A 25,179-nucleotide genomic window follows, 5' to 3' on the forward strand; every position below is an offset into this window, starting at 1 on the left:
TTTGTTTTTTGCACAGGCTGTACACAGTTCATCAGTCTCTCATTCACAATTTGACAAGCACTTGATAATGCCTCGAATTTCCCAGTGGCATCCCATAATAATTCCCTTCTCCCTGAACGCTATGTGCTCTGAAGCACCTCTCACTCACATGGCTCTCCATCACGTGATTGGGACTTTCTCACAGGCTACAAGTGAAGACACCCATTGGAGACGCAACCGCAACTTATCCAATTCAAAGGTGCATATTGAAGATGGGAAGAAATGTCCACATTTACTTTTCGTCAGCAAACAAGATGAGTAGGCCTAATGAACAGCAAAAGCACTAGCCTATGTCAATCTACTATCCCCCATAGTACAAATGTTGACCTATTCTGTGCGAGAAATAAATATTCCAAACATAGTCTGGGACAGTTGTGGGATGCGATAGATCCAAAATTAATACAACCACTAGCATCCCAAAAATTGTTTACGCAATGAGGCTTATGCAACAGATCAGAACGTTTAGCTTAAAATGTTGATGAACTATTAGGCTATTTCTTCACATTATAAGCGCAGCAATGCGCACACGGCAGTAGGCTATAAGCGCAAATGTTCCATTAGCGGAAAACACCATTATCAAAAGTGACCACAAATGCGATTGCGAATGCGATGTAGTGCTTTCATTATAAAGGTGAATTTTTATGTTAAATTATCTTCCCCAAACATGAAACTCACACTATGCTTATGTATGCCTGTTAGGGACTACACCCCTTGTAAAGCGGATTAATGTGCTTAATTTTAAGAAGTTAATTGGCTACTTTAGTTGTGATACAAACCTTATCAAAACATATAGGCCCATGGGCTAGGCTACATGAGGTGTGCGACTATGATTTAGAAAAAGTCACACAAAAAAGGCATTGTTTCTTGCCTTATGCTGGACATCATTCACAAGTGATAATATATAATTCACAAGTGATAGCCTAATATTGTCACCCATCAGACTATTCTTGATTTAATCTTGTCTTTACTTTTTTAAAACTATTTTCTACATTTGTAGAGTAATAGTGAAGACATCGAGATTATGAAATAACACATATGGAATCATGTAGTAACCAAACAAGTGTTAAACAAATCAAAATATATTTTATGTTTGAGATTCTTCAAATAGCCACCCTTTGCCTTGATGACAGCTTTGCACACTCTTGGCATTCTCTCAACCACCTGGAATGCATTTCAATTAACAGGTATGCCTTCTTAAAAGTAATTTTTTTGAATTTCTTTCCTTCTTAATGCGTTTGAGCCAATCAGTTGTGTTGTGACAAGGAAGGGGTGGTATACAGAAGCTAGCCCTATTTGGTAAAATACCAAATCCATATTATGTCAAGAACGGCTCAAATAAGCAAAGGGAAATGACAGTCCATCATTACTTTAAGACATGAAGGTCAGTCAATACGGAACATTTCAAGAACTTTGAACGTTTCTTGAAGTGCAGTCGCAAAAACCATCAAGCGCTATGATGAAACTGGCTCTCATGAGGACCGCCACAGGAATGGAAGACCCAGAGTTACCTCTGCTGCAGAGGATAAGTTCATTAGAGTTACCAGCATCAGAAATTGCAGCCAAATAAATGCTTCACAGAGTTCAAGTAACAGACACATCTCAACATCAACTGTTCAGAGGAGACTGTGAATCAGGCCTTCATGGTCGAATTGCTGCAAAGAAACCACGACTAAAGGACACCAATAATAAGAAGAGACCTGCTTGTCCTTTGGTCTGGAGTCCAAATTGGAGATATTTGGTTCCAACCTCTGTGTCTTTGTGAGACTCGGTATGGGTGAATGGATGATCTCTGCATGTGTATTTCCCACCGTAAAGCATGGAGGAGGAGGTGTTATGGTGTGGGGGTGCTTTGCTGGTGACACTGTCTGTGATTTATTTAGAATTCAAGGCACACTTAACCAGCAAAGCTACCACAGCATTCTGCAGTGATACGCCATCCCATCTGGTTTGGGCTTAGTGGGACTATCATTTTGTTTTTCAACAGCACAATGACCCAACACACCTCCAGGCTGTGTAAGGGCTATTTTACCAAGAAGGAGAGTGATGGAGTGCTGCATCAGATGACCTGGCCTCCACAATTCCCCGACCTCAACCAAATTGAGATTGTTTGGGATGAGTCGGACGGCAGAGTGAAGGAAAAGCAGCCAACAAGTGCTCAGCATATGTGGGAACTCCTTCAAGAGTGTTGGAAAAGCATTCCAGGTGAAGCTGGTTGAGAGAATGCCAAGAGTGTACAAAACTGTCATCAAGGCAAAGGGTGGCTATTTGAAGAATCTCAAATATAAAGTATATTTTGATTTGTTTAACACTTTTTTTGGTTACTACATGATTCCATATGTGTTATTTCATAGTTTTGATGTCTTCACTATTATTCTACAATGTAGAAAATAGTAAAAATATAGAAAACCTTTGAATGAGTAGGTGTTCTAAAACTTTTGACCCATAGTGTACTAAATAATATATGTGTGAAATTTGTTTTGATTTAAAATGGACCATTTCATGCACCTGTCTCGAAGCAGGGGGAAAAAATACATGTCATCTATGCACTTAAATAGCGAATGGAGGACGCTTTTCCCGTGGTTCATTTTCATGCCAGCCAGATAGGCTAAACTCCTGTTGTAAAGAGAAGCAATGTGCTTAATATTAGGAAAGTTGAGAAATAAATATACTAGGCCTAGCCTATAGAAAGCTGATGGGATCCTCCTCTTTTTAATAGAGGCCATCACTCTGTTTTCTCACACAATTGCATAGCCTATAGAAATGTTGCGCAACATGGGCTCTCATGAAGTGTTTGATTCGATTTTCGATTACATTTGCATTGATGGTAGAGTGATTAGAGGGACAATAGAGTGCTGAGTACCAGGCAGTTAACAAGTTTGGCAGGCTACTAATGACCATCAGAAGCCTAATTACCGTGACTAAATGGTCACTTGGAATTTGACTGCCTTCATGACTGGTGACCGCTGGTGTGGCGGTAATACGGTCACCGTAACAGCCCAAGTTCACACTCACTCAGGATATTTGAGTGGCAGAGAGGGAGTGAGAGACTGTGAACTAACAATCTACAGTACATTTTTACATTTTAGTCATTTAGCAGACGCTCTTATCCAGAGCGACTTACAGTTAGTGAGTGCATACATTATTTTTTTTATTTTTCATACTGGCCCCCCGTGGGAATCGAACCCACAACCCTGGCGTTGCAAACGCCATGCTCCACCAACTGAGCTACATCCCTGCCGGCCATTCCCTCCCCTACCCTGGACGACGCTGGGCCATTCGAACCAGGATCTTTAGTGGCACAGCTAGCACTGTGATGCAGTGCCATAGACCATCGGGAGTTACAGTACAGTGCTCAGTGTGCTGGGAGTTACTGTGGAAGCCATGGGCTGTGTTTTCACATTTAATATTCCCAGACTACTCTGTGAGTGAGACTCCCTCTGGACTCCCACCTACAGTTATTAATTATTACAAATGTTCAATAATGATCAAGAAAACATACCCTTATGCCACCAGCTAGTAGCTACTATTATGTTTTTCACTCACTCTCTAACGATTGGGTAAATCTGAATGTGCAACAACACAAAAGTTCCCCCCTGAGAGGAAATCCCTCATAGTCCTAGAGCTGTTGTTTCCCCAGTGGACTGAAGATGATGATGCTAAATGTTCCAGTATTGCCTGAAAATCACCTCTATGTTGCTCGGTAATCTCCTTATATTTATTTTGGCTGTGGAGTGAAACAATGTCAACAATGAGACCGATCTCGCTCTCCGCTCTCGCTCTCCACTCTATTAAAACAACAACACCCTGACTCACTCCCTGACTGTCTCCCGATGGAAACTATAAAAGCATTCTCCACATTGACAGACTGTGCGGTTAGTAACTGTCTGCCACTGAAGCCCGGAACCACACTGTTAAAACCCCTCCATTAGTGAAAGCCTTGGATATTTCATTATGTGAGAGGGTGTGGGCCTGATCCGGTCCCATAGGAACACATAATAGTTATCCCACCCCCCAACCAGTCTCCGTACTATTCTGCTCCCACAGCCACAGACTTGATTGCCATTGACTTGACTGGTGTCAAATTTCCCTGCCGCTGCCGTTCCTGACGCTGACACCAAGGCCCTTTCTATTGATGTATAGCAACTCAAAGGCTTCAAGACCTTGACTAGACTACATAATGGACATGTATGGCCAGGGAGAATACCGCTATAGGAATATTGCAGTCTTGCCTTTACTTGCCTATGGAAATATACAATGACACAATGCAAAAAGCTTGAAGAGTGAGGACTAATTGAGCTCTGAGTGGGTCCAGAGGCCGATGATGATTTCTAATGGAGACTTGAAGCCTGGGACAGGAAGGCATGCTCATGATGATGGTTGTGGCCTTGAGCATACAAGAAAGGTAGGCTTATGTACTGATATTGAATGTCATTTTAGTTAAGTTTAGTTTATTTGATCATTTAAAGGTACACATACAAAATTATGCACTTGATTAAGAATCATCGAGGGTAAACACAAAAGTTGATTACTTAGTTCTGTTGTGGTCCTTAAGTAACATCTCATTAAAGATGAGGGACCCAAGATGGCTTTCAGAGATAGTTGCTGTATGGTATTACTGGATGTAAACACTTCATGATGGTCTTCCTGTGCACATGGCTCTGCAGTCAGTCAGTCCATTAATCATGGCAGGACTAAATTTAAGACGGTTGCTTTGCTGGAGGGTCTTTTTACATGGATTTTTCTGCATAGAAAATGCTTGGGCAGGCCGTCTAAGTGTTTTTCAGGCTGCCTAAGGCCAAACAGTGTAATATAATCATGAATGAATAATGATGTGAGAGAAAGTTACAGGCACAAAGATCATACCCCCAAGACATGCTAACCTCTCACCATGACCAATAACGGGGGAGGTTAGCATTTTGGGGGGGTGGGGGTATGATATTTATGCCTCTGTAACTTTCTCACTCATCATTATTCACGATTCATTCATGATTATCCGTAATCATTGTAGCATCCACATTAATGGAGAAGTGCTTAGAAAATATTGTATTCTTATTTACAATAAAAGTGACTCCAAAAATGACACAATACATTATTTACCATTCATTTCTATTGGGGAAACATAATCTGAAACACAACCAAAACAAACAGCAAATGCATCCAACATGTTTGTAGTCACAAGCTTGATGTAATCATTGCGTGCTAGGAATATGGGACCAAATACTAACATTTTGACTACTTTACTTTAATACACTAAGTGAATTTGTCCTAATAACAGATCTAGATGCATGAAGTGCTTTCATTTCTAAACGGTAAAAAAGATATGTATGAAAATACCCTCAAATAAAAGCTTACATTCTGTACTGTCGCCTCATTTAAAACATTTGATCTCAAATCCAAAATGCTGGAGTATAGAGCCAAATATTTTTTTTTAGCTTCACTAACCAAATAAATACATACAGTGAGGGGGAAAAAAAGTATTTGATCCCCTGCTGATTTTGTACGTTTGCCCACTGACAAAGACATGATCAGTCTATAATTTTAATGGTAGGTTTATTTGAACAGTGAGAGACAGAATAACAAAAAAAAATCCAGAAAAACGCATGTCAAAAATGTTATACGGTAAATTGATTTGCATTTTAATGAGGGAAATAAGTATTTGACCCCTCTGCAAAACATGACTTAGTACTTGGTGGCAAAACCCTTGTTGGCAATCACAGAGGTCAGACGTTTCTTGTAGTTGGTCACCAGGTTTGCACACATCTCAGGAGGGATTTTGTTCCACTCCTCTTTGCAGATCTTCTCCAAGACATTAAGGTTTCGAGGCTGACGTTTGGCAACTCGAACCTTCAGCTCCCTCCACAGATTTTCTATGGGATTAAGGTCTGGAGACTGGCAAGGCCACTCCAGGACCTTAATGTGCTTCTTCTTGAGCCACTCCTTTGTTGCTTTGGCCGTGTGTTTTGGGTCATTGTCATGCTGGAATACCCATCCACAACCCATTTTCAATGCCCTGGCTGAGGGAAGGAGGTTCTCACCCAAGATTTGACGGTACATGGCCCTGTCCATCGTCCCTTTGATGCGGTGAAGTTGTCCTGTCCCCTTAGCAGAAAAACACCCCCAACGCATAATGTTTCCACCTCCATGTTTGATGGTGGGGATGGTGTTCTTGGGGTCATAGGCAGCATTCCTCCTCCTCCAAACACGGTGAGTTGAGTTGATGCCAAAGAGCTCCATTTTGGTCTCATCTGACCACAACACTTTCACCCAGTTCTCCTCTGAATCATTCAGATGTTCATTGGCAAACTTCAGACGGGCCTGTATATGTGCTTTCTTGAGCAGGGGGACCTTGCGGGCGCTGCAGGATTTCAGTCCTTCACGGCGTAGTATGTTACCAATTATTTTCTTGGTGACTATGGTCCCAGCTGCCTTGAGATCATTGACAAGATCCTCCCGTGTAGTTCTGGGCTGATTCCTCACCGTTCTCATGATCATTGCAACTCCACGAGGTGAGATCTTGCATGGAGCCCCAGGCCGAGGGAGATTGACAGTTATTTTGTGTTTCTTCCATTTGCGAATAATCGCACCAACTGTTGTCACCTTCTCACCAAGCTGCTTGGCAATGGTCTTGTAGCCCATTCCAGCCTTGTGTAGGTCTACAATCTTGTCCCTGACATCCTTGGAGAGCTCTTTGGTCTTGGCCATGGTGGAGAGTTTGGAATCTGATTAATTGATTGCTTCTGTGGACAGGTGTCTTTTTATACAGGTAACAAACTGAGATTAGGAGCACTCCCTTTAAGAGTGTGCTCCTAATCTCAGCTCGTTACCTGTATAAAAGACACCTGGGAGCCAGAAATCTTTCTGATTTGAGAGGGGTTCAAATACTTATTTCCCTCATTAAAATGCAAATCAATTTATAACATTTTTGACATGCGTTTTTCTGGATTTTTTTGTTGTTATTCTGTCTCTCACTGTTCAAATAAACCTACCATTAAAATTATAGACTGATCATTTCTTTGTCAGTGGGCAAACGTACAAAATCAGCAGAGGATCAAATACTTTTTTCCCTCACTGTAGGGGTGTGTGTATGTATAGATAGATAGAGAGAGAATTTGAATGCTAGTGATCTCTCTAAAAATGTGTCCCAGCGGGTGCAACTTTCTATGAATGACATGTTGGAGCCTACACCCCCACTAGCACTGCCAAGTAACAAGCTATTGTCTCAGTCACCTCAGTGTCAACTTAACCTGACACCATGCATTCATTCAAGCTCATACCATGATGCTTCTATCAATGACTGGCTGGCGTCCTAGAGATGAGGTCACAGTCCCTACAGAAAACCTATTGTTAACTCATTCAGTGTAGCGGCCCACAAGAACCCTTAACTAATTGCATGTCAAATAAGAATGATGGTACTAGTAGACGGACAAGTGTTTGTGTGCTGTTACTAAATTGCATAGAAGTGTTGCTAATACACAGGGTTGCTAATGTAACAGATCTTTGGGGTCTTGACCAGGATCGCATCAAATGAACATGGAAAAAACACCTGCTGTTTTTCAAATACATGTTTGATTGGAAAGGCAGTCAATGTTTTCCTTCAATAGATATTGTTATGTACTGTATGTGGCGGAAAAGGCACCTACTGGGCCCCAGTGATATGGATATTGTTTACGTAGTGCCGGTCAGCGACTGTTACCCAAGAGTGAGGCTAGTGTGCCAGGCTCCCATCCTCTCACATTGCTGGGTCTTGTTCATTAGGGCATGCAAAGGAAAATGTTTGAAAACGCTTTGCAACAGAAAACAAGAATGAGCGTTTATTGGCCAAAACCTGGTAATCCCTCCCTGTTTCAGTCCATTTTCTTTTATTTGGTGTCTAATGAACACTACCCTGGGGAATGAGACGAGTGTTATGCCTGTGTTGTGACGGAGTTATCATATAGGGTTACTTTCCAGCTTGATCCACTGACCCAGTCTACATATAGCGTGTGTATTTAAGACACAGTAGCATGCCCAATGTGCACATACAGTATATATTGTTTAGCCTATATATGTAGAGTTCTGAGGAAAGTTAGATGGAGATGTCCAGGCATTGGATTTTATGGTGTTGGGACCGCTGGGGTCAGAATGCGCTGCAGTCGGGTATGCTGTGGCGGGCTGCTTTGTGTTTGGTATGGTTTAGCTGATAGGCTTTTACATGGAAAACGAAGCTTCAGCAAAAAGGGTGGTATTCAAATCCAGTGGTTTCCCTTCCCTATACACATGCAAAAGGTTATTTCAGCAGGGCGATGTGTCCTTCCTTGTTGCAGATAGGAGTTCCTCTAGTAATTTGTCATTTGGCTAATATGTTTGTGTTAAAGTAGCTACTTCAATTAGTTCCTGAATGGTTCAAAGTCCCTGTCAGTGTTGTTTGGCTTTTCTTTGTAAATGGAACCACATTTGCGTAAGTTGTGAATGAAAGTGGAAGTTGTATGCTACTGAGAAATAGAGGGGATCTGAGAGTTGTAAGGAATGGAAAGAAGGGATCACAGCTGGTTTTACATCTATTTTTGAAGAACGAAATAAGAAATGCAAGTTTTTGTCTTTGAAGAAGATTATTTCTCAACATGCCATTAATCAATTTTACTCTCGTTTGCCCTCAGAACTCAGATAGGATGCAGTCACAGGAAGGGGAGGAGCCTTCTCCTAACAGCAGCCAATCAGACAGCCGGTTGAAGAGCAAGAAGCCGCCCAGTCTGGTCATAGCCATCCCTGCCCCAGAGGAAGAAGAGAGGGTTGAAGAGAGAACTGAAACGGTCAAGCAGGTACCCCTTTGACCTGCTCTTTCCATTTTGACCCCTGTTATGCCAACATGGTGTCTACTTGGAAAATGGCAGTTGAGGCTCTGATGAAGGGCCATTTCAATAGGAAAGGGAAGAATTGGCATGCAAACTTCTACAGTTGGTAGTATAGTCAGAGTTTCAGCCCCCAACTGAAACCCTTTTTACTATAGAGGAGCATGCTGTCTCCCTTTCCTTCATATAGGTATGTCATTTCATTGGGGGGAAGTATGGCATTTGGGACATCTGCTGGTGTCTATGGGCACTGGGCCATCCATATCCCAACCAGGGTCCCCCCCCCCAGTCCACTCATGCTAGTGTTGCACGGTCAGTCACGACTAGCTACTCTATAACAAAGCTGAGATAGGCCCTGTTAACATTCCTGTCTTTACATTTTGGGTTTTATAAATAGGGGCAGGTTGTTTTTTCTGATTTGGACAAAATTGCCCCCAAAATCCAGAAATGTTTTCCCTATAAGACTCGTAATCAGTAATTTTAAAATCTAATCTAATGTAGTCACATTAGCCAGTTTTTGGGTCCATGTATCCATTGTCCTGTTTAACTCACTTCTCTTGTCTTAACTGTCTGGCACACCCTGGGGGACTCCTTCAGATTAAGTGGTTATTTTGCCCCAAATGATCTGCTCCATCAAGCATTAAGCACTCCCTGCACCATTACTTGTCAAAAGTCATCAGTGTTAGGGGTATGCCTGCAGAGAGTGTGTGGGTGGGTGTGTGTGTGTGTGTGTGTGTGTGTGAGGGAGAGTGCATGTGTGAGAACACAAGTGTGTGCGTGTGCGTGTGCTCATTAATTTGTGTGTGTGTGCGTCTACGTGTGTGTATGTGTGTGAGCACTGTCAGTACACAGGGGTTTCCCCAACAAAGAGCCTCTGGTGGCTGGCTGGCTAGCTAAGCACACCCCCTGCTGGTTCACACACAGGCAGCACATATGGCTCTCACAATACTCAATTAACGTCACAGTGACTCGACAAGTCGTTAGCCAAGTCGCTGTTAAAGACGGAAATGGGGTTTTGAAAGAACGTGCCATACAAAATGAAAGAACATTACAAAAACAAATGCCCAAGTCTCCACTTTTGAAGTATAAGATGTTAGTCTAATGGAAAAATACTAAGCTTTAGGATGATTTGGTGGTTCCTTAGTATCAGTTCTTTGTTTTCTAACAAAGTGAAAAATGATTTATGCATTTTGCTGCAGTCTCAGAAAAATAAAACTCCTTACTTTGCCTTTCTTACACTTCTGTTTTGGAATAAGTTGATTGATCTGAGCTAAAGCAGATAGCTGTTATCCCTCACTAAAGTCAATGGAACGCTGTGGGCTGAATCATACAAAATAAATAATGCTCTTAACACGCATCCCCTTCCAAATGTTCCATTGACAGCAATGCATGATTTACACGATCTTCAAATTATTCACACACCCCAAGTGAAGATTTAGCCCAGTAGTATACCAGTGATGGCGTGAATTCCATTTAAATTCAGCCAATCCATTTCGAGTGCCCTTTATTTTCATGGCCTACAGTATACTGACTCTCTGAGCTAGGATTATGCTCAGTAGTCCCTCTGCTCTCTCCCCTGTCCAGCCCCTGCGTTCATCCCTGAAGAAGAGTGAGAGCCTGCAGCAGGCCAGTCCTCTGTCTGACAGTGGTACTGATGGGGGGGGAGGTCACTCTGCTGGGGACAGGAGGGCAGCCTTCTACAGACAGACCTCCCTGTCTCAGAGCATACGCAAGTAAGTGGGCTGGGGGGGGGGGAGGGGAAAGAGAGAGGGAAGATATAAGGGAAGGGATGAAGAAACTAATGGAGGGCAGAAGAAAATCTGATAGGGGGCATAGGAGGATTTTAGGGGTAGTGGGTGAGAAAGGAGGAAGATGAGGGAAGAGGGTGAAAAGACAGGGAAGGTACTGTATGATAAGAATAAAAGAGGTTGGGGTGGTGGAAAGAGACTGTAGATTAACAGATGGTGGCAGAGAGAGAAACGAAAGAGAAAAGACAGTGGGAGAATCAATATTGCATACTCCTCACATCCTCTCTCCTGGCCTCTTTCTCAAACCCCATTGGAGAAGAAGGTCAGAGGGGAGGGACCTCTGGCTTTCTCATCCAATGGGTTTTGAGAATTGGGGGGTGGTGGTGGTGGTGGGGGGGGGACATACAGCGGGGGATTTCCTTTTATGACTGTTTGGAATTTTGGACATAATCAAGTTGTATTCTCTCCTCCCCCCTCCCTCTCTCTTTTAACCCTCGCTGTCTCTCTCCATCTCTCTTCGGTATTCCTCCCTCCCTCCTCTCTTTGGTTTACCCCTTCCTTCCTTCCTTCCTCTCTCCCTCCTTTCTCTCCTCTTTCCCCTTCCCTCTCTCTCTCTCTCTCCCTCTTCCAATACCCTCTCTCTCCCTCCCCGTCCTCCAGAGGTACAGCCCAAGCTACAGCCCAAGCAGCAGGTTGGTTCGGGGTGGGTGAGAACTGTGAGACCAAGCAGCAGCTATGGCAGAAGAAGAGTCTGCGCCACTGCAGCCAGCGCTACGGCAAGCTCAAGGCCCAGTACAGAGAGCCAGAGCTCCCCGTCAGCATGGACCAGGGCCTGGACTCACCCGCCGCAAACAAGATGCCCAAGGTAGGCTACCGAACACACACATACATATGGAGACCACTCCTAGCCCCTAGGTCTGACAGAACTGGGTAGGTACAGTGCATTCGGAAAGTATTCAGACCCCTTGACTTTTTCCACATTTTGTTACGTTACAGCCTTATTCTAAAATGGATTAAATAAAGTTTTTCCCTCATCAATCTACACACAATACACCATAATGACAAAGCAAAAACAGTTTCTTTATACATTTTTGCAAATTTATACAAAATAATAAACTTAAATATCACATTTACATAAGTATTCAGACCCTTTACTCAGTACTTTGCTGAAGCACCTTTGGCAGCGATTACAGCCTCGAGTCTTCTTGGGTATGACGCTACAAGTTTGGCACACCTGTATTTGGGGAGTTTCTCCCATTCTTCTCTACAGATCCTCTCAAGCTCTGTCAGGTTGGACAGGGAGCTTCGCTGCACAGCTAGTTTCAGGTCTCTCCAGAGATGTTCAATCGGGTTCAAGTCCGGGCTATGGCTGGGCCACTCCACCGAAACCACTCCTGCGTTGTCTTGGCTGTGTGCTTAGGGTCGTTGTCCTGTTGGAAGGTGAACCTGTTTCTCAAGGTCTGAGTCCTTTAGGTGCCTTTTGGCAAACTCCAAGCGGGCTATCATGTGCCTTTTACTGAGGAATGGCTTCCATCTGGCCACTCTATCATAAAGGCCTGATTGGTAGAGAGCTGCAGAGATGGTTGTCCTTCTGGAAGGTTCTCTCATCTCCACAGAGGAATTCTAGAGCTTTGTCAGAGTGACCATCAGGTTCTTGGTCACCTCCCTGACCAAGGCCCTTCTCCCCCGATTGCTCAGTTTGGCCGGGCGGCCAGCTCTAGGAAGAATCTTGGCCACTGTGTTCTTAGGGACCTTCAATGTTGCAGACATTTTTTGGTACCCTTCCCCAGATCTGTGCCTCGACACAATCCTGTCTCGGAGCTCTATGGACAATTCCTTCGACCTCATGGCTTGTTTTATTTCTCTGACATGCACTGTCAACTGTGGGACCTTATATAGACAGGGGTGTGCCTTGCCAAATCTTGTCCAATCCAATTGAATTTACCACAGGTGGACTCAAGTTGAAGAAACCACTCAAGGATGATCAATGGAAACAGGATGCACCTGAGCTCAATTTTGAGTCTCAAAGCAAATGTCTGAATATTTATGTAAATAAGATATTTCATATTTACATTTTTAATACATTTGCAAAAATGTCAAAAAACCTGTTTTGACTTTGTCATTATGGGGTATTGTGTGTAAATTGATGAGGACATTTTTTTTCAATCCATTTGAGAATAAGGCTGTAACGTAACAAAATGTGGAAAAAGTAGACGGGTCTGAATACTTTGTGAATGCACTGTATAAGAGGCAAGTAAAGATACTACTATATGCATCTTTTTTGATCTACATGAAGTGCCCAGGGAGTGAGGGATAGGGATTGTTTCTAGACGGGGCTACTGTATTTGTTGCACCATCAAATCAACTTTACCTAACAAGACGCTATCATCAACAACCATCATTTGTCTCGGTGTCAGACATCAGATTAGACTCCACTTTGGACCTCTACTCAGAATGGAGAAATCATAGAGAGCAGGTGGAGGAAAGGCGGCGGTAGTGCCACTCAGGGGGAAGTGAAGTGCACCCTCTGCCTGGCATAAATAATGCAGAGTGTGGCACCATGATGGCAGGAGGTAGGCTACATCTGAGCCTCAGCCAGTGTGTCTGTTAGCCCCCACACACTCCGCTCTCCTCCACCGACTCTGACACACCCACTCACTCCTGGGTGCTTATTGGTCTCCACGACTCTCTCTCTTTCTCTCTCTTTTTGTCTGTCACTCTCTGCCCCCTTATTTCTCTCTCTCTCTCTCTCTCTCTCTCTCTCTCTCTCTCTCTCTCTCTCTCTCTCTCTCTCTCTCTCTCTCCAAATCTCTCTTTCTTTCTTGTTGTTCATCCTTCTCTTTTGCTCTCTGTCATCTCCTATGAAGAGTCGGGTAAGACTTCAGAACAAGCGTCTACATTCTCTCTAACACACTCACGCTGACTGACACCTCTACACACACAGACGCAAACACACACACACACACACTCTCACACACAGACGCAAACACACACACAGACATGCAAACTTCGAACACTCCTAGTAGATGGATTATTGCTGTGTGAATGTCATTGTGACATCAGTAACGCTTTTATGTAGAGCTGTCAATGTAATTCTGTGTCAACTCTTGTAGAATGCAATGTTTTCCTGCTTTAGTTTCCTCCAGCTAGCAGAAATGTCACCATTTGAGGATTTCAGCATTACAATGTAGCTTTTTTGTGATGAAGCTAATGATGTGACAGTTAATTATTTTATTGTTTATTTCTGTTTAATCAACATGAACATGTCTGTCCTCCTCTTTTTCGCTTCCCCCCAGATTGTGGACCCCCTAGCGCGGGGGCGAGCGTTCCGCTACCCGGATGAGACGGACCGTCCTCCCCGTACCCCCCACACGGGACCCGTCACCCCGGGGTTCACCTCCCTTTCCTCCTTCACCTCCCAGCGCTCCGGGAACTACGCCCGCCTGCCCCGACGCAAGAGGGAGTCTGTAGCCCGCATGAGTATACGAGCAGCATCCAACCTACTCAGGGTGAGTGGGCACTGGGGAACGTTAGGTGAAGTGTGTGCATGGATGTGTGTGGATGGGGTTGCATCTGTGCCGCCTCCAACCTGATCATCACTGGGGATTGTTAGTGGAAACTAGATTACGTTTGAGTGTGTGCATGTGTGTTGCTGTTAAGCACTTTTGACATGCATTTATAAGGAACAGCTGTACAGATGAATATTTGAGGGTTTTGCGTACGTGTATCTACGTGCCTGACATAAATACAGATTTTGCCCTTAAAAGACTATGTTGATCTGTGTATGTTGTACTGTACATCACAGTCATATTTGAGTTGTCTCTCCTCACATGCTAGTCGTTGTTGTCCCACTAACGTCCTGGTTGTGTGTCTGTTTCAGGGTCGTTCAGGTCTAGTGGGCTCCCAGACAGGTCGTAGTTTCCCCCGGCGGAGCTTCGCCCGGCCCAGCTGGCTGGAGGAGGACACTGTGGACTCAGCAGACACTCACGAGTCTGTGTTCTTCAGCAAGGTAATGATACTCTATCTACCTTTTCTCTCTGTGTCCTTCTCTTGCTTTTCTGTCTCCATGTCTCTGTCCTTCTCTTGCTTTCTCAGTCTCTTTTAGTTTTTTCTATCTCTCCGTGTGCCTCAGTCTGTCTCCTTTCTCTCTCCTCTTTCGCTGCCTCTGTCTGCATGTTTTTGTTTGTATTAATTCTCAGTCTCTGTATGTCTCTGTCTTTTCCCCTCTCTGTCTCTTCTATATGTCTGTCTCTTCTATATGTCTCTGTCTGTCTCTTCTATATGTCTCTGTCTGTCTCTTCTATATGTCTCTCTGTCTCTTCTGTCTGTCTCTATATATCTCTCTCTGTCTCTATATCTGTCTGTCTCTTCTATATGTCTCTGTCTGTCTCTTCTATATATCTCTCTGTCTCTTCTATATGTCTCTGTCTCTCTGTCTCTTTCTATATATATCTCTGTCTCTTCTAGATATCTCTTTGTCTCTTCTATATATATCTCTGTCTGTCTCTTCTATATGTCTCTCTGTCTTTTCTATATGTCTCTCTCTGTCTCTTCTATATATCTATGTCTGTTTCTTCTATAGATCTCTGTCCTGCTCTTCTAAACTCAGCAAAAAAAGAAATGTCCTCACTTTCAACTGCGTTTATTTTCAGCAAACTTAACATGTGTAAATATTTGTATGAACATAACAAGATTCAGCAACTGAGACATAAACTGAACAAGTTCCACAGACATGTGACTAACATAAATGGAATAATGTGTCCCTGAACAAAGATCAAAAGGGTCCAAAATCAAAAGGAACAGTCAGTATCTGGTGTGGCCACCAGCTGCATTAAGTACTGCAGTGCATCTCTTCCTCATGGACTGCACCAGATTTGCCAGTTCTTGCTGTGAGATGTTACCCCACTCTTACACCAAGGCACCTGCAAGTTCCTGGACATTTCTGGGGGGAATGGCCCTAGCCCTCACCCTCCGATCCAACAGGTCCCAGACGTGCTCAATGTATTGAGATCCGGGCTCTTCGCTGGCCATGGCAGAACACTGACATTCCTGGCTTGCAGGAAATCACGCACAGAACGAGCAGTATGGCTGGTGGCATTGTCATGCTGGAGGGTCATGTCAGGATGAGCCTGCAGGAAGGGTACCACATGAGGGAGGAGGATGTCTTCCCTGTAACGCACAGCGTTGAGATTGCCTGCAATGACAACAAGCTCAGCCCGATGATGCTGTGACACTCCGCCCCAGACCATGACGGATTCTCCACCTCCAAATTGATTTCGCTCCAGAGTACAGGCCTCGGTGTAACGCTCATTCCTACAACGATAAACGCGAATCCGACCATCACCCCTTGTGAGACAAAACCGCGACTCGTCAGTGAAGAGCACTTTTTGCCAGTCCTGTCTGGTCCTGCGACGGTGTGTTTTGTGCCCATAGGCGACGTTGTTGCCGGTGATGTCTGGTGAGGACCTGCCTTACAACAGGCCTACAAGCCCTCAGTCCAGCCTCTCTCAGCCTATTGCGGATAGTCTGAGCACTGATGGAGGGATTGTGCGTTCCTGGTGTAACTCGGGCAGTTGTTGTTGCCATCCTGTACCTGTCCCGCAGGTGTGATGTTCGGATGTACCGATCCTGTGCAGGGTGTTACACATGGTCTGCCACTGCGAGGACGATCAGCTGTCCGTCCTGTCTCCCCTGTAGTGCTGTCTTAGGCGTCTCACAGTACGGACATTGCAATTTATTGCCCTGGCCACATCTGCAGTCCTCATGCCTCCTTGCAGCATGCCTAAGGCACGTTCACGCAGATGAGCAGGGACCCTGGGCATCTTTCTTTTAGAAAGGCCTCTTTAGTTTCCTAAGTTTTCATAACTGTGACCTTAATTGCCTACCGTCTGTAAGCTGTTAGTGTCTTAACGACCGTTCCACAAGTGCATGTTCATTAATTGTTTATGGTTCATTGAACAAGCATGGGAAACAGTGTTTAAACCCTTTACAATGAAGATCTGTGAAGTGATTTGGATTTTTACGAATTATCTTTGAAAGACAGGGTCCTGAAAAAGGGATGTTTCTTTTTTTGCTGAGTTTACATATCTGTCTGTCTCTTCTATATGTCTCTCTGTCTCTTCTATACATCTCTGTCTGTCTCTTCTATATGTCTCTCTGTCTCTTCTATACATCTCTGTCTGTCTCTTCTATATATGTCTCTCTGTCTCTTCTATATATCTGTCTGTCTCTTCTATACATCTCTCTCTGTCTCTTCTATATATCTGTCTGTCTCTTCTATATATCTCTCTGTCTCTTCTATATATCTGTCTGTCTCTTCTATATATCTCTCTCTGTCTCTTCTATATGTCTCTCTCTGTCTCTTCTATATATCTGTCTCCTATATGTCTCTCTCTGTCTCTTATATATCTCTCTCTCTGTCTCTTCTATATGTCTCTCTCTGTATCTTCTATATATATCTCTGTCTCTTCTATATGTCTCTGTCTCTTCTATATGTCTGTCTCTTCTATATGTCTCTCTCTGTCTCTTCTATAAGTCTCTCTGTATCTTCTATATGTCTCTCTCTGTCTCTTCTATATGTCTCTCTCTGTCTCTTCTATATATCTCTCTGTCTCTTCTATATATCTGTCTGTCTCTTCTATATGTCTCTCTCTGTATCTTCTATATGTCTCTCTCTGTCTCTTCTATATGTCTCTCTCTGTCTCTTCTATATATCTCTCTGTCTCTTCTATATGTCTCTCTCTGTCTCTTCTATATGTCTCTCTGTCTCTTCTATATATCTGTCTGTCTCTTCTATATATCTCTCTGTCTCTTCTATATACCTCTCTGTCTCTTCTATATATCTGTCTGTCTCTTCTATATATATCTCTCTGTCTCTTCTATATCTCTCTCTCTGTCTCTTCTATATGTCTCTCTCTGTCTCTTCTATATGTCTCTCTCTGTCTCCTCTCTCTGTCTCTTCTATATGTCTCTCTCTGTCTCTTCTATATGTCTCTATCTGTCTCTTCTATATGTCTCTCTCTGTATCTTCTATATATATCTCTGTCTCTTCTATATGTCTCTCTCTGTCTCTTCTATCTGTCTCTCTTCTATATGTCTCTCTCTGTCTCTTCTATAAGTCTCTCTGTATCTTCTATATATCTGTCTGTCTCTTCTATATGTCTCTCTCTGTCTCTTCTATATATCTCTCTGTCTCTTCTATATATCTGTCTGTCTCTTCTATATGTCTCTGTCTCTTCTATATATCTGTCTGTCTCTTCTATATGTCTCTCTCTGTCTCTTCTATATGTCTCTCTCTCTGTCTCTTCTATATGTCTGTCTCTTCTATATGTCTCTCTGTCTCTTCTATATATCTGTCTGTCTCTTCTATATGTCTCTCTCTGTCTCTTCTATATTTCTGTCTTTTCTATATGTCTCTCTCTGTCTCTTCTATATCTCTCTCTCTGTCTCTTCTATATCTCTCTCTCTGTCTCTTCTATATGTCTCTCTCTGTCTCTTCTATATGTCTCTCTGTCTCTTCTATATGTCTCTCTCTGTCTCTTCTATATGTCTCTCTGTCTCTTCTATATATATATCTCTGTGTTCCAGGTGAAATCAGCCAGTCTCAGCCTAGCTACCGTGCTAGCTCACACAGATTTAGATAATTAACACAAAATGTCAGGTGGCTATTTTGGGTCTCCTTCTCTCTCTTCCAGCAGTCTGTATGTGCTACCAGATTAATCACAGTCCAGCCCCCAAAGTAATGTACCGTTGGAGTGAGAGAGATGGAGGGATGTAGTCTGGAGATATGTATGGGGTGTTGAGGGCTATGTGGGATGAGGGTTGGGAAGAATGGTAGGTGCTACAGTTAGTGGAGTGATGAGGGTGCAGAAGGGTGACTAGAAGTTGTCTTGAGATTTCCTTGGAAGTTAAGAAAGCCAGATACTGTACTGTTGGAGTGAGACATGTGATGGCATATGTAGTTATATATATATATATATATATATACAGTGGGGAAAAAAAGTATTTAGTCAGCCACCAATTGTGCAAGTTCTCCCACTTAAAAAGATGAGAGAGGCCTGTAATTTTTATCATAGGTACACGTCAACTTTGACAGACAAATTGAGATTTTTTTTCTCCAGAAAATTACATTGTAGGATTTTAATGAATTTATTTGCAAATTATGGTGAAAAATAAGTATTTGGTCACCTACAAACAAGCAAGATTTCTGGCTCTCACAGACCTGTAACTTCTTCTTTAAGAGGCTCCTCTGTCCTCCACTCGTTACCTGTATTAATGGCACCTGTTTGAACTTGTTATCAGTATAAAAGACACCTGTCCACAACCTCAAACAGTCACACTCCAAACTCCACTATGGCCAAGACCAAAGAGCTGTCAAAGGACACCAGAAACAAAATTGTAGACCTGCACCAGGCTGGGAAGACTGAATCTGCAATAGGTAAGCAGCTTGGTTTGAAGAAATCAACTGTGGGAGCAATTATTAGGAAATGGAAGACACACAAGACCACTGATAATCTCCCTCGATCTGGGGCTCCACGAAAGATCTCACCCCGTGGGGTCAAAATGATCACAAGAACGGTGAGCAAAAATCCCAGAACCACAGGGGGACCTAGTGAATGACCTGCAGAGAGCTGGGACCAAAAGTAACAAAGCCTACCATCAGTAACACACTACGCCGCCAGGGACTCAAATCCTGCAGTGTCAGACGTGTGTCCCCCTGCTTAAGCCAGTACATGTCCAGGCCCGTCTCGAAGTTTGCTAGAGTGCATTTGGATGATCCAGAAGAGGATTGGGAGAATGTCATATGGTCAGATGAAACCAAAATAGAACTTTTGGTAAAAACTCAACTCGTCGTGTTTGGAGGGACAAAGAATGCTGAGTTGCATCCAAAGAACACCATACCTACTGTGAAGCATGGGGGTGGGAAACATCATGCTTTGGGGCGGTTTTTTCTGAAAAGGGACCAGGACGACTGATCCGTGTAAAGGAAAGAATGAATTGGGCCATGTATCGGAGATTTTGAGTGAAAACCTCCTTCCCATCAGCAAAGGCATTGAAGATGAAACGTGGCTGGGTCTTTCAGCATGACAATGATCCCAAACACACCGCCGGCAACGAAGGAGTGGCTTCGTAAGAAGCATTTCAAGGTCCTGGAGTGGCCTAGCCAGTCTCCAGATCTCATCCCCATAGAAAATCTTTGGAGGGAGTTGAAAGTCTGTGTTGCCCAGCGACAGCCCCAAAACATCACTGCTCTAGAGGGAGATCTGCATGGAGGAATGGGCCAAAATACCAGCAACAGTGTGTGAAAACCTTGTGAAGACTTACAGAAACGTTTGACCTGTGTCATTGCCAACAAAGGGTATATAACAAAGTATTGAGAAACTTTTGTTATTGACCAGATACTTATTTTCCACCATAATTTGCAAATAAATTAATAAAAAATCCTACAATGTGATTTTCTGGATTTTCTTTTCTCATTTTGTCTGTCCATAGTTAGACGTGTACCTATGATGAAAAATTACAGGCCTCTCTCATCTTTTTAAGTGGGAGAACTTGCACAATTGGTGGCTGACTAAATACTTTTTTCCCCCACTGTGTGTGTTATATATATATATATATATATATATATATATATATATATATATATATATATATATGGACAGGTAGAGGGGGATGATGGTGTGTAGGGGAGGATTGTAGATGGAATGATGAGTGCAGAATGGTGGATGGCATTTTCTACATTAGAAAGTTGAGAAGAGATTTGTTTTCTGTGGGCCTCTCAATAACATACTCCCCACGTCAACTCTCTATTTCAGGTGGATGCCCATGAGGAGTTGTACTCCATGGCTGATGATGTGTTCGAGTCTCCCCCTATGTCGGCTTCCTACGGAGACCACCATGAGCCCTACCAGAGCCTGTAAGTAGCCTACATTAGAGGGATGGGGAGAGCGATTAAAAGACGTAGATTGATAAAGTCTCGTTGGCTTTCTCTCTCTCTGTGTCTCTCTCTCTGTGTCTCTGTCTCTCTCTCTGTGTGTCTCTCTCTGTGTCTCTCTCCCTGTGTGTCTCTCTCTGTCTGTTTGTGTCTCTCTCTCCCTGTGTGTCTTTCTCTGTCTGTGTCTCTCTCTCGCTGTGTGTCTCTCTCTCTCTCTGCCTCTGTGTGTCTCTGTCTCTCTCCCCCCCCCCCAGTAGGGATTTGTCTAAAACCCCCACCGTGCATATTGAGAAGGCCGGGCCACAGCAGCGGGGCCGTCGTATCGCCTCCCAGGTCAAGCACTTTGCCTTTGACAAGCCCAAGCGGCAGTTCGGCATGGGCGTGGTGGGCAAGTGGCTCAACCGCCACTACCGCCACAGCATCAGCAGCCAGGTGCAGAAACAGCTGGACGACTTCAGCAGCCACAGGTGAGGCGGGAAGGGAAACGCATGCATAAGAACACGTACAGACAAACACACACACACACACACACACAATCCACACCTAGTACACATTTAGTGGGCATTCATTCATCTGTGAGAACCACAAAGGAAACTTTATTTCATACATGTGATTTTCGCCCTGCGGTGATATCGTTGTGTACATTTTCAAAAGATCCAATCCAAATAAGTAAAACAACCCTGCTGTGTCGTCTCCCTCAGACCGTACTTCACCTACTGGATCACCTTTGTCCACGTGGTCATCACCATCCTGGCCTGTGCTACCTATGGCTTTGCCCCTGTGGGGTTCGCCCAACACTCTACCTCTGAACTGGTGAGGAGTCCCATAGGGCCTAGGCAACTGCACCGCCTAATTGGATCCAAAATGGCTTCTGTGATCCAATGGTTTCTGTGATGGCTTCTGGCATAGCTCTTTTGATCCACAATGGCTACCTTAGTGATCTATTGAGCTGTTTCTCCTGACTGTGTTTTCTTGGTCTCCCTCCATAGGTGTTGAAGAACAAGGGCGTCTATGAGAGTGTCAAGTTCATCCAGCAGGAGAACTTCTGGATCGGCCCTGGCTCTGTGAGTCACTGCTCTTCTATCTCACATGTCATACATGCTGTATGTCTTTTCAGTCTTACATTTGGGGTCTTTTAGTTTTGATGGTCTACATCTGCAGTGGTGTTGGTAGGTGCTAGGTGGGAGGCGAACTTAGCCTTCAACAGGACACGCTAAAGAGGTTCTGGACTCACTCACTAGTACTTATTAACTAGTTATTTACTCACTTACTGTAGTGTACTTACTAGTGTGCCTACTGACTGTACTAAAGTACTTACTGACTGTACTAAAGTACTTACTGACTGTACTAAAGTACTTACTGACTGTACTAAAGTACTTACTGACTGTACTAAAGTACTTACTGACTGTACTAAAGTACTTACTGACTCGTTCACACTTACTGACTTCACTTTGCCTTGAGAAACTTCACGCTTGTCAGGTTCAGATCCACTTCGACAGTGATACAGAATGTTCATTTCAGAGAATGTGGTGGGCTGACAGTCAGTAACCCATGTTACAGTTTGTTCTATGTAGGGTGTCAAGTGAAAAAGTGGGTGGTTTCTAATAAAGTAAGACGATGGCTCCACCACAGCATCCCACATAGGCCACAATATGAACAGAGTAAAGGGTCCCACACGACTAGTCTAGTGGGTGGCTATAACTCAAATAACTGGAGCTGTGGTTTTGGTGGCTAACTGTGTCTTTGTCTGTTCTGTACTGTGATGCTTTAGCTACTACCTTTGCATGGTTGACTATCAAAATATGATCTCTTGACTACTTACAGTACAGAAAAGAGGTCTAACGGCCAGCTAAAACAAAGGCTAGGCCAGTAAGCCTAACACTTTTTTTTGGCCCTGGTTCTGAGTTGCCCGGTTAGGTTAACTTTATTGGATTCCGAGGTTAGGTGAACTATTTTTGGTTGCTAGATCAAATATGTGTCTGGTTGCCAGATTAAGAATGTATTCCTGTGTTCTATCCCCCCTCTCAGGAGGACCTAATCCACCTTGGGGCCAAGTTCTCCCCGTGTATCCGCAAGGACAGCCAGATAGTCAGTCTCATCCAGAAAGCCAAGGACCAGGAGAGAGAGTCAGGCTGCTGTGTACAGAACGACAACTCAGGCTGTGTCCAGACCCTCAACAACGACTGCTCGGTACGCAAACACACACGTGCGCAGTACATGCATATGTATTATTGTAGGCCCACACAAATACTGTAGTAGACCAATGCACGTGCACACACACACAACCCCCCATTGTACTCCCACTTATGCTCTCTCTCTCTGTGTGTCACACTCACACACGCTCTCCTGCCACCTAGAGATTACTGGTTGTAAACTTGAAACAAGATTATCAACTTTTTTGTCTGGCTGTGTTTATTCTGGTCTGTGTGTAGGAGTCATTGGCCACCTTCATGAAATGGAAGGATGAAGATGTGGATATTCTGAGGTCATCAGGCTCTGTGTGTCACCAGGACCCCAGGTACTGTCTTTGATACTGTTCTACTATACTGAATACAGTGCTAACACACACACACAGACACACTCACACTGGAGTGCTGACCTGTTAAGGTAAAACTGTAACTTGAGGGTATCATAAAGTGTCTTCCTGCTATCTGTTTTCCTGATGCATGCTGGAAACAGGACCTGTGAAGAGCCTGCCTCCGCAGAGCCTCACATCTGGCCCGATGACATCACACATTGGCCGGTGAGTGACAGGAGGATCTTCCAATGTTATGCTTCATCTGACAGCCCTGCTAATATGTATTGTGTGACCAGACATCATTATACATGACATGTATACATTCAGAATGTTGTACCCCACTGTACAGTATAAGCCCCTGGTATTAAAATACAGCAGTGGATGAGGGGTTACAGAACCATCATAACCTCAGGTCTTGGATCAGTGGAAACCAACACTAGCTTCTTCTCACCCTCCCTCCATCTGATCCCAGATCTGCACCTCCCCCCGCAAGACGAACCTGACAGGCTACAGACACATGGACTGTAACATCAAGGGACGACCCTGCTGCATTGAAACTAAGGGCCGGTGTGAGATCACAACGAGAGAGTACTGCTCCTTCATGCACGGTTACTTCCACGAGGAGGCCACCCTCTGCTCCCAGGTAGGTGGGTGTGTGTCCGTCTGTCCTATATGGATGTTGTTTACAGGGTTCGTTGAATGACAGCCAACTCCCTATCTGATCCTGTGGTCTCTCTTTGTTAACAGGTCCACTGTCTGGATGATGTGTGTGGCCTCCTGCCCTTCCTCAACCCTGACGTCCCTGACCAGGTCTACAGGCTGTGGCTCTCCTTGTTCCTACACGCAGGGTAATCATACACTGTATTTCTATAGTACTTTTTATACATTATCTTGTTTTTAGCCTAAAGTGCTTTACAGTATGAGTATGTAGACCCCAGGTCATCTCACTGTAGTCACATCAATACTTAGTGCCAATCCAAACACCATAGGTAGAGTCATGGGTTTTTGCTGACCACTTGACCTGGCCAGGAACATCTCTGTTATACTCTGTTAAAGGTCCAATGCAGCCGTTTTGATCTCAATATCAAATAATTTCTTGGTAACAATTAAGTACCTTACTGTGATTTGTACTGTCTGGGAGTGGTCTGAGTGGGGAGGGGAAAACTGAAAATGTTCTGTTATTGGCAGAGTGCTTTGGAACTCTCTTTCTTATTGGTCTATTAACTCATTTACCGCCTGGTGATGTCACCAGACATTCCAAAACTCTATCCCACCAAAACAGGCTGAAATTTCAGGCAGTCTTTTCAAGCAGTGCTTACACTAATAGGGCCTTATCGTCATTTTCAAAATGTCACAGTATTATTCCAAACTCATAGTGTGGAAATGTATATAAAACACAGGAAAATCACGTTTTAGACTAAACTGGTTCTTTAATACTTTGTTTAACCCTAGTTGTAGCCTATTACACGGCTCTGATTGTTCCTTGTCAGTTTACATGGTCAGTGAAAACTCAGGGATATCCTATTGTATCCCACAGTCCCTAAGTATGGCCTTAACAGAAAATACTGTGTTGAGGGTTCCCCCACATGATTAAGATATGGGTACTTAGTGAGGAGATTACAGCACGTGCTGGTGTTCAGGTTTGTTTGTGTGTGTGCACAGGTTAATATAACATAAGCCTACAGTATGTGTGTACATTTCCATGCGTTGTCCTCTGACTGGCCTCTTCCCTTTCCCTATGAAGCCTCCTCCACTGCCTGGTGTCCGTAGTGTTCCAGATGACCATCATGAGAGACCTGGAGAAGCTGGCTGGCTGGGTCCGCATTTCCATCATCTACGTCCTCTCTGGCATCACCGGCAACCTGGCCAGCGCCCTCTTCCTCCCCTACAGAGCTGAGGTACACACACAGGCTCACACATAGGAGAGCATGTACACACTCACACACCTTTTCAGCTCACACAACTGCCACTGCTGATCTCCATTGAGCTGGTCAGGTGTTTTATAGGAAAGCTGGTGAGAGAAAGAGCGTTAACATCTCAGCTATACCCTTGGCAGCCGCTGAGCTTAGCTCGGTTACTGGAGGAGCTTTGGATAGGGAGATTACTGGACTG

At 43.9% G+C, this 25,179-nt stretch overlaps 1 protein-coding gene across 3 annotated transcripts in view; it reads left to right on the top strand.

Moving 5' to 3' along the window:
• The window catches only part of LOC121532593 (inactive rhomboid protein 2-like), a gene marked incomplete at its 3' end in the record, with an annotated part of 31,336 nt that extends 6,371 nt beyond the window's left edge, over window positions 1-24,965 (top strand). For 2 of the 3 annotated variants that reach the window (XM_045219897.1, XM_045219898.1), the window contains 15 exon segments: window positions 8,676-8,837; window positions 10,452-10,600; window positions 11,276-11,480; window positions 13,912-14,124; window positions 14,496-14,624; window positions 20,431-20,531; window positions 20,804-21,016; window positions 21,251-21,362; window positions 21,539-21,613; window positions 22,578-22,739; window positions 22,982-23,067; window positions 23,229-23,292; window positions 23,540-23,710; window positions 23,815-23,915; window positions 24,812-24,965. In XM_045219897.1, the coding sequence (XP_045075832.1) occupies window positions 8,688-8,837; window positions 10,452-10,600; window positions 11,276-11,480; window positions 13,912-14,124; window positions 14,496-14,624; window positions 20,431-20,531; window positions 20,804-21,016; window positions 21,251-21,362; window positions 21,539-21,613; window positions 22,578-22,739; window positions 22,982-23,067; window positions 23,229-23,292; window positions 23,540-23,710; window positions 23,815-23,915; window positions 24,812-24,965 (2,085 nt within the window). 3 annotated transcript variants of the gene reach the window in all.
• Between the last annotated feature and the right edge of the window lie 214 nt (window positions 24,966-25,179).

The sequence above is a fragment of the Coregonus clupeaformis genome, unplaced genomic scaffold (genome assembly GCF_020615455.1).
Source record: "Coregonus clupeaformis isolate EN_2021a unplaced genomic scaffold, ASM2061545v1 scaf2876, whole genome shotgun sequence".
NCBI lineage: Eukaryota > Metazoa > Chordata > Actinopteri > Salmoniformes > Salmonidae > Coregonus > Coregonus clupeaformis.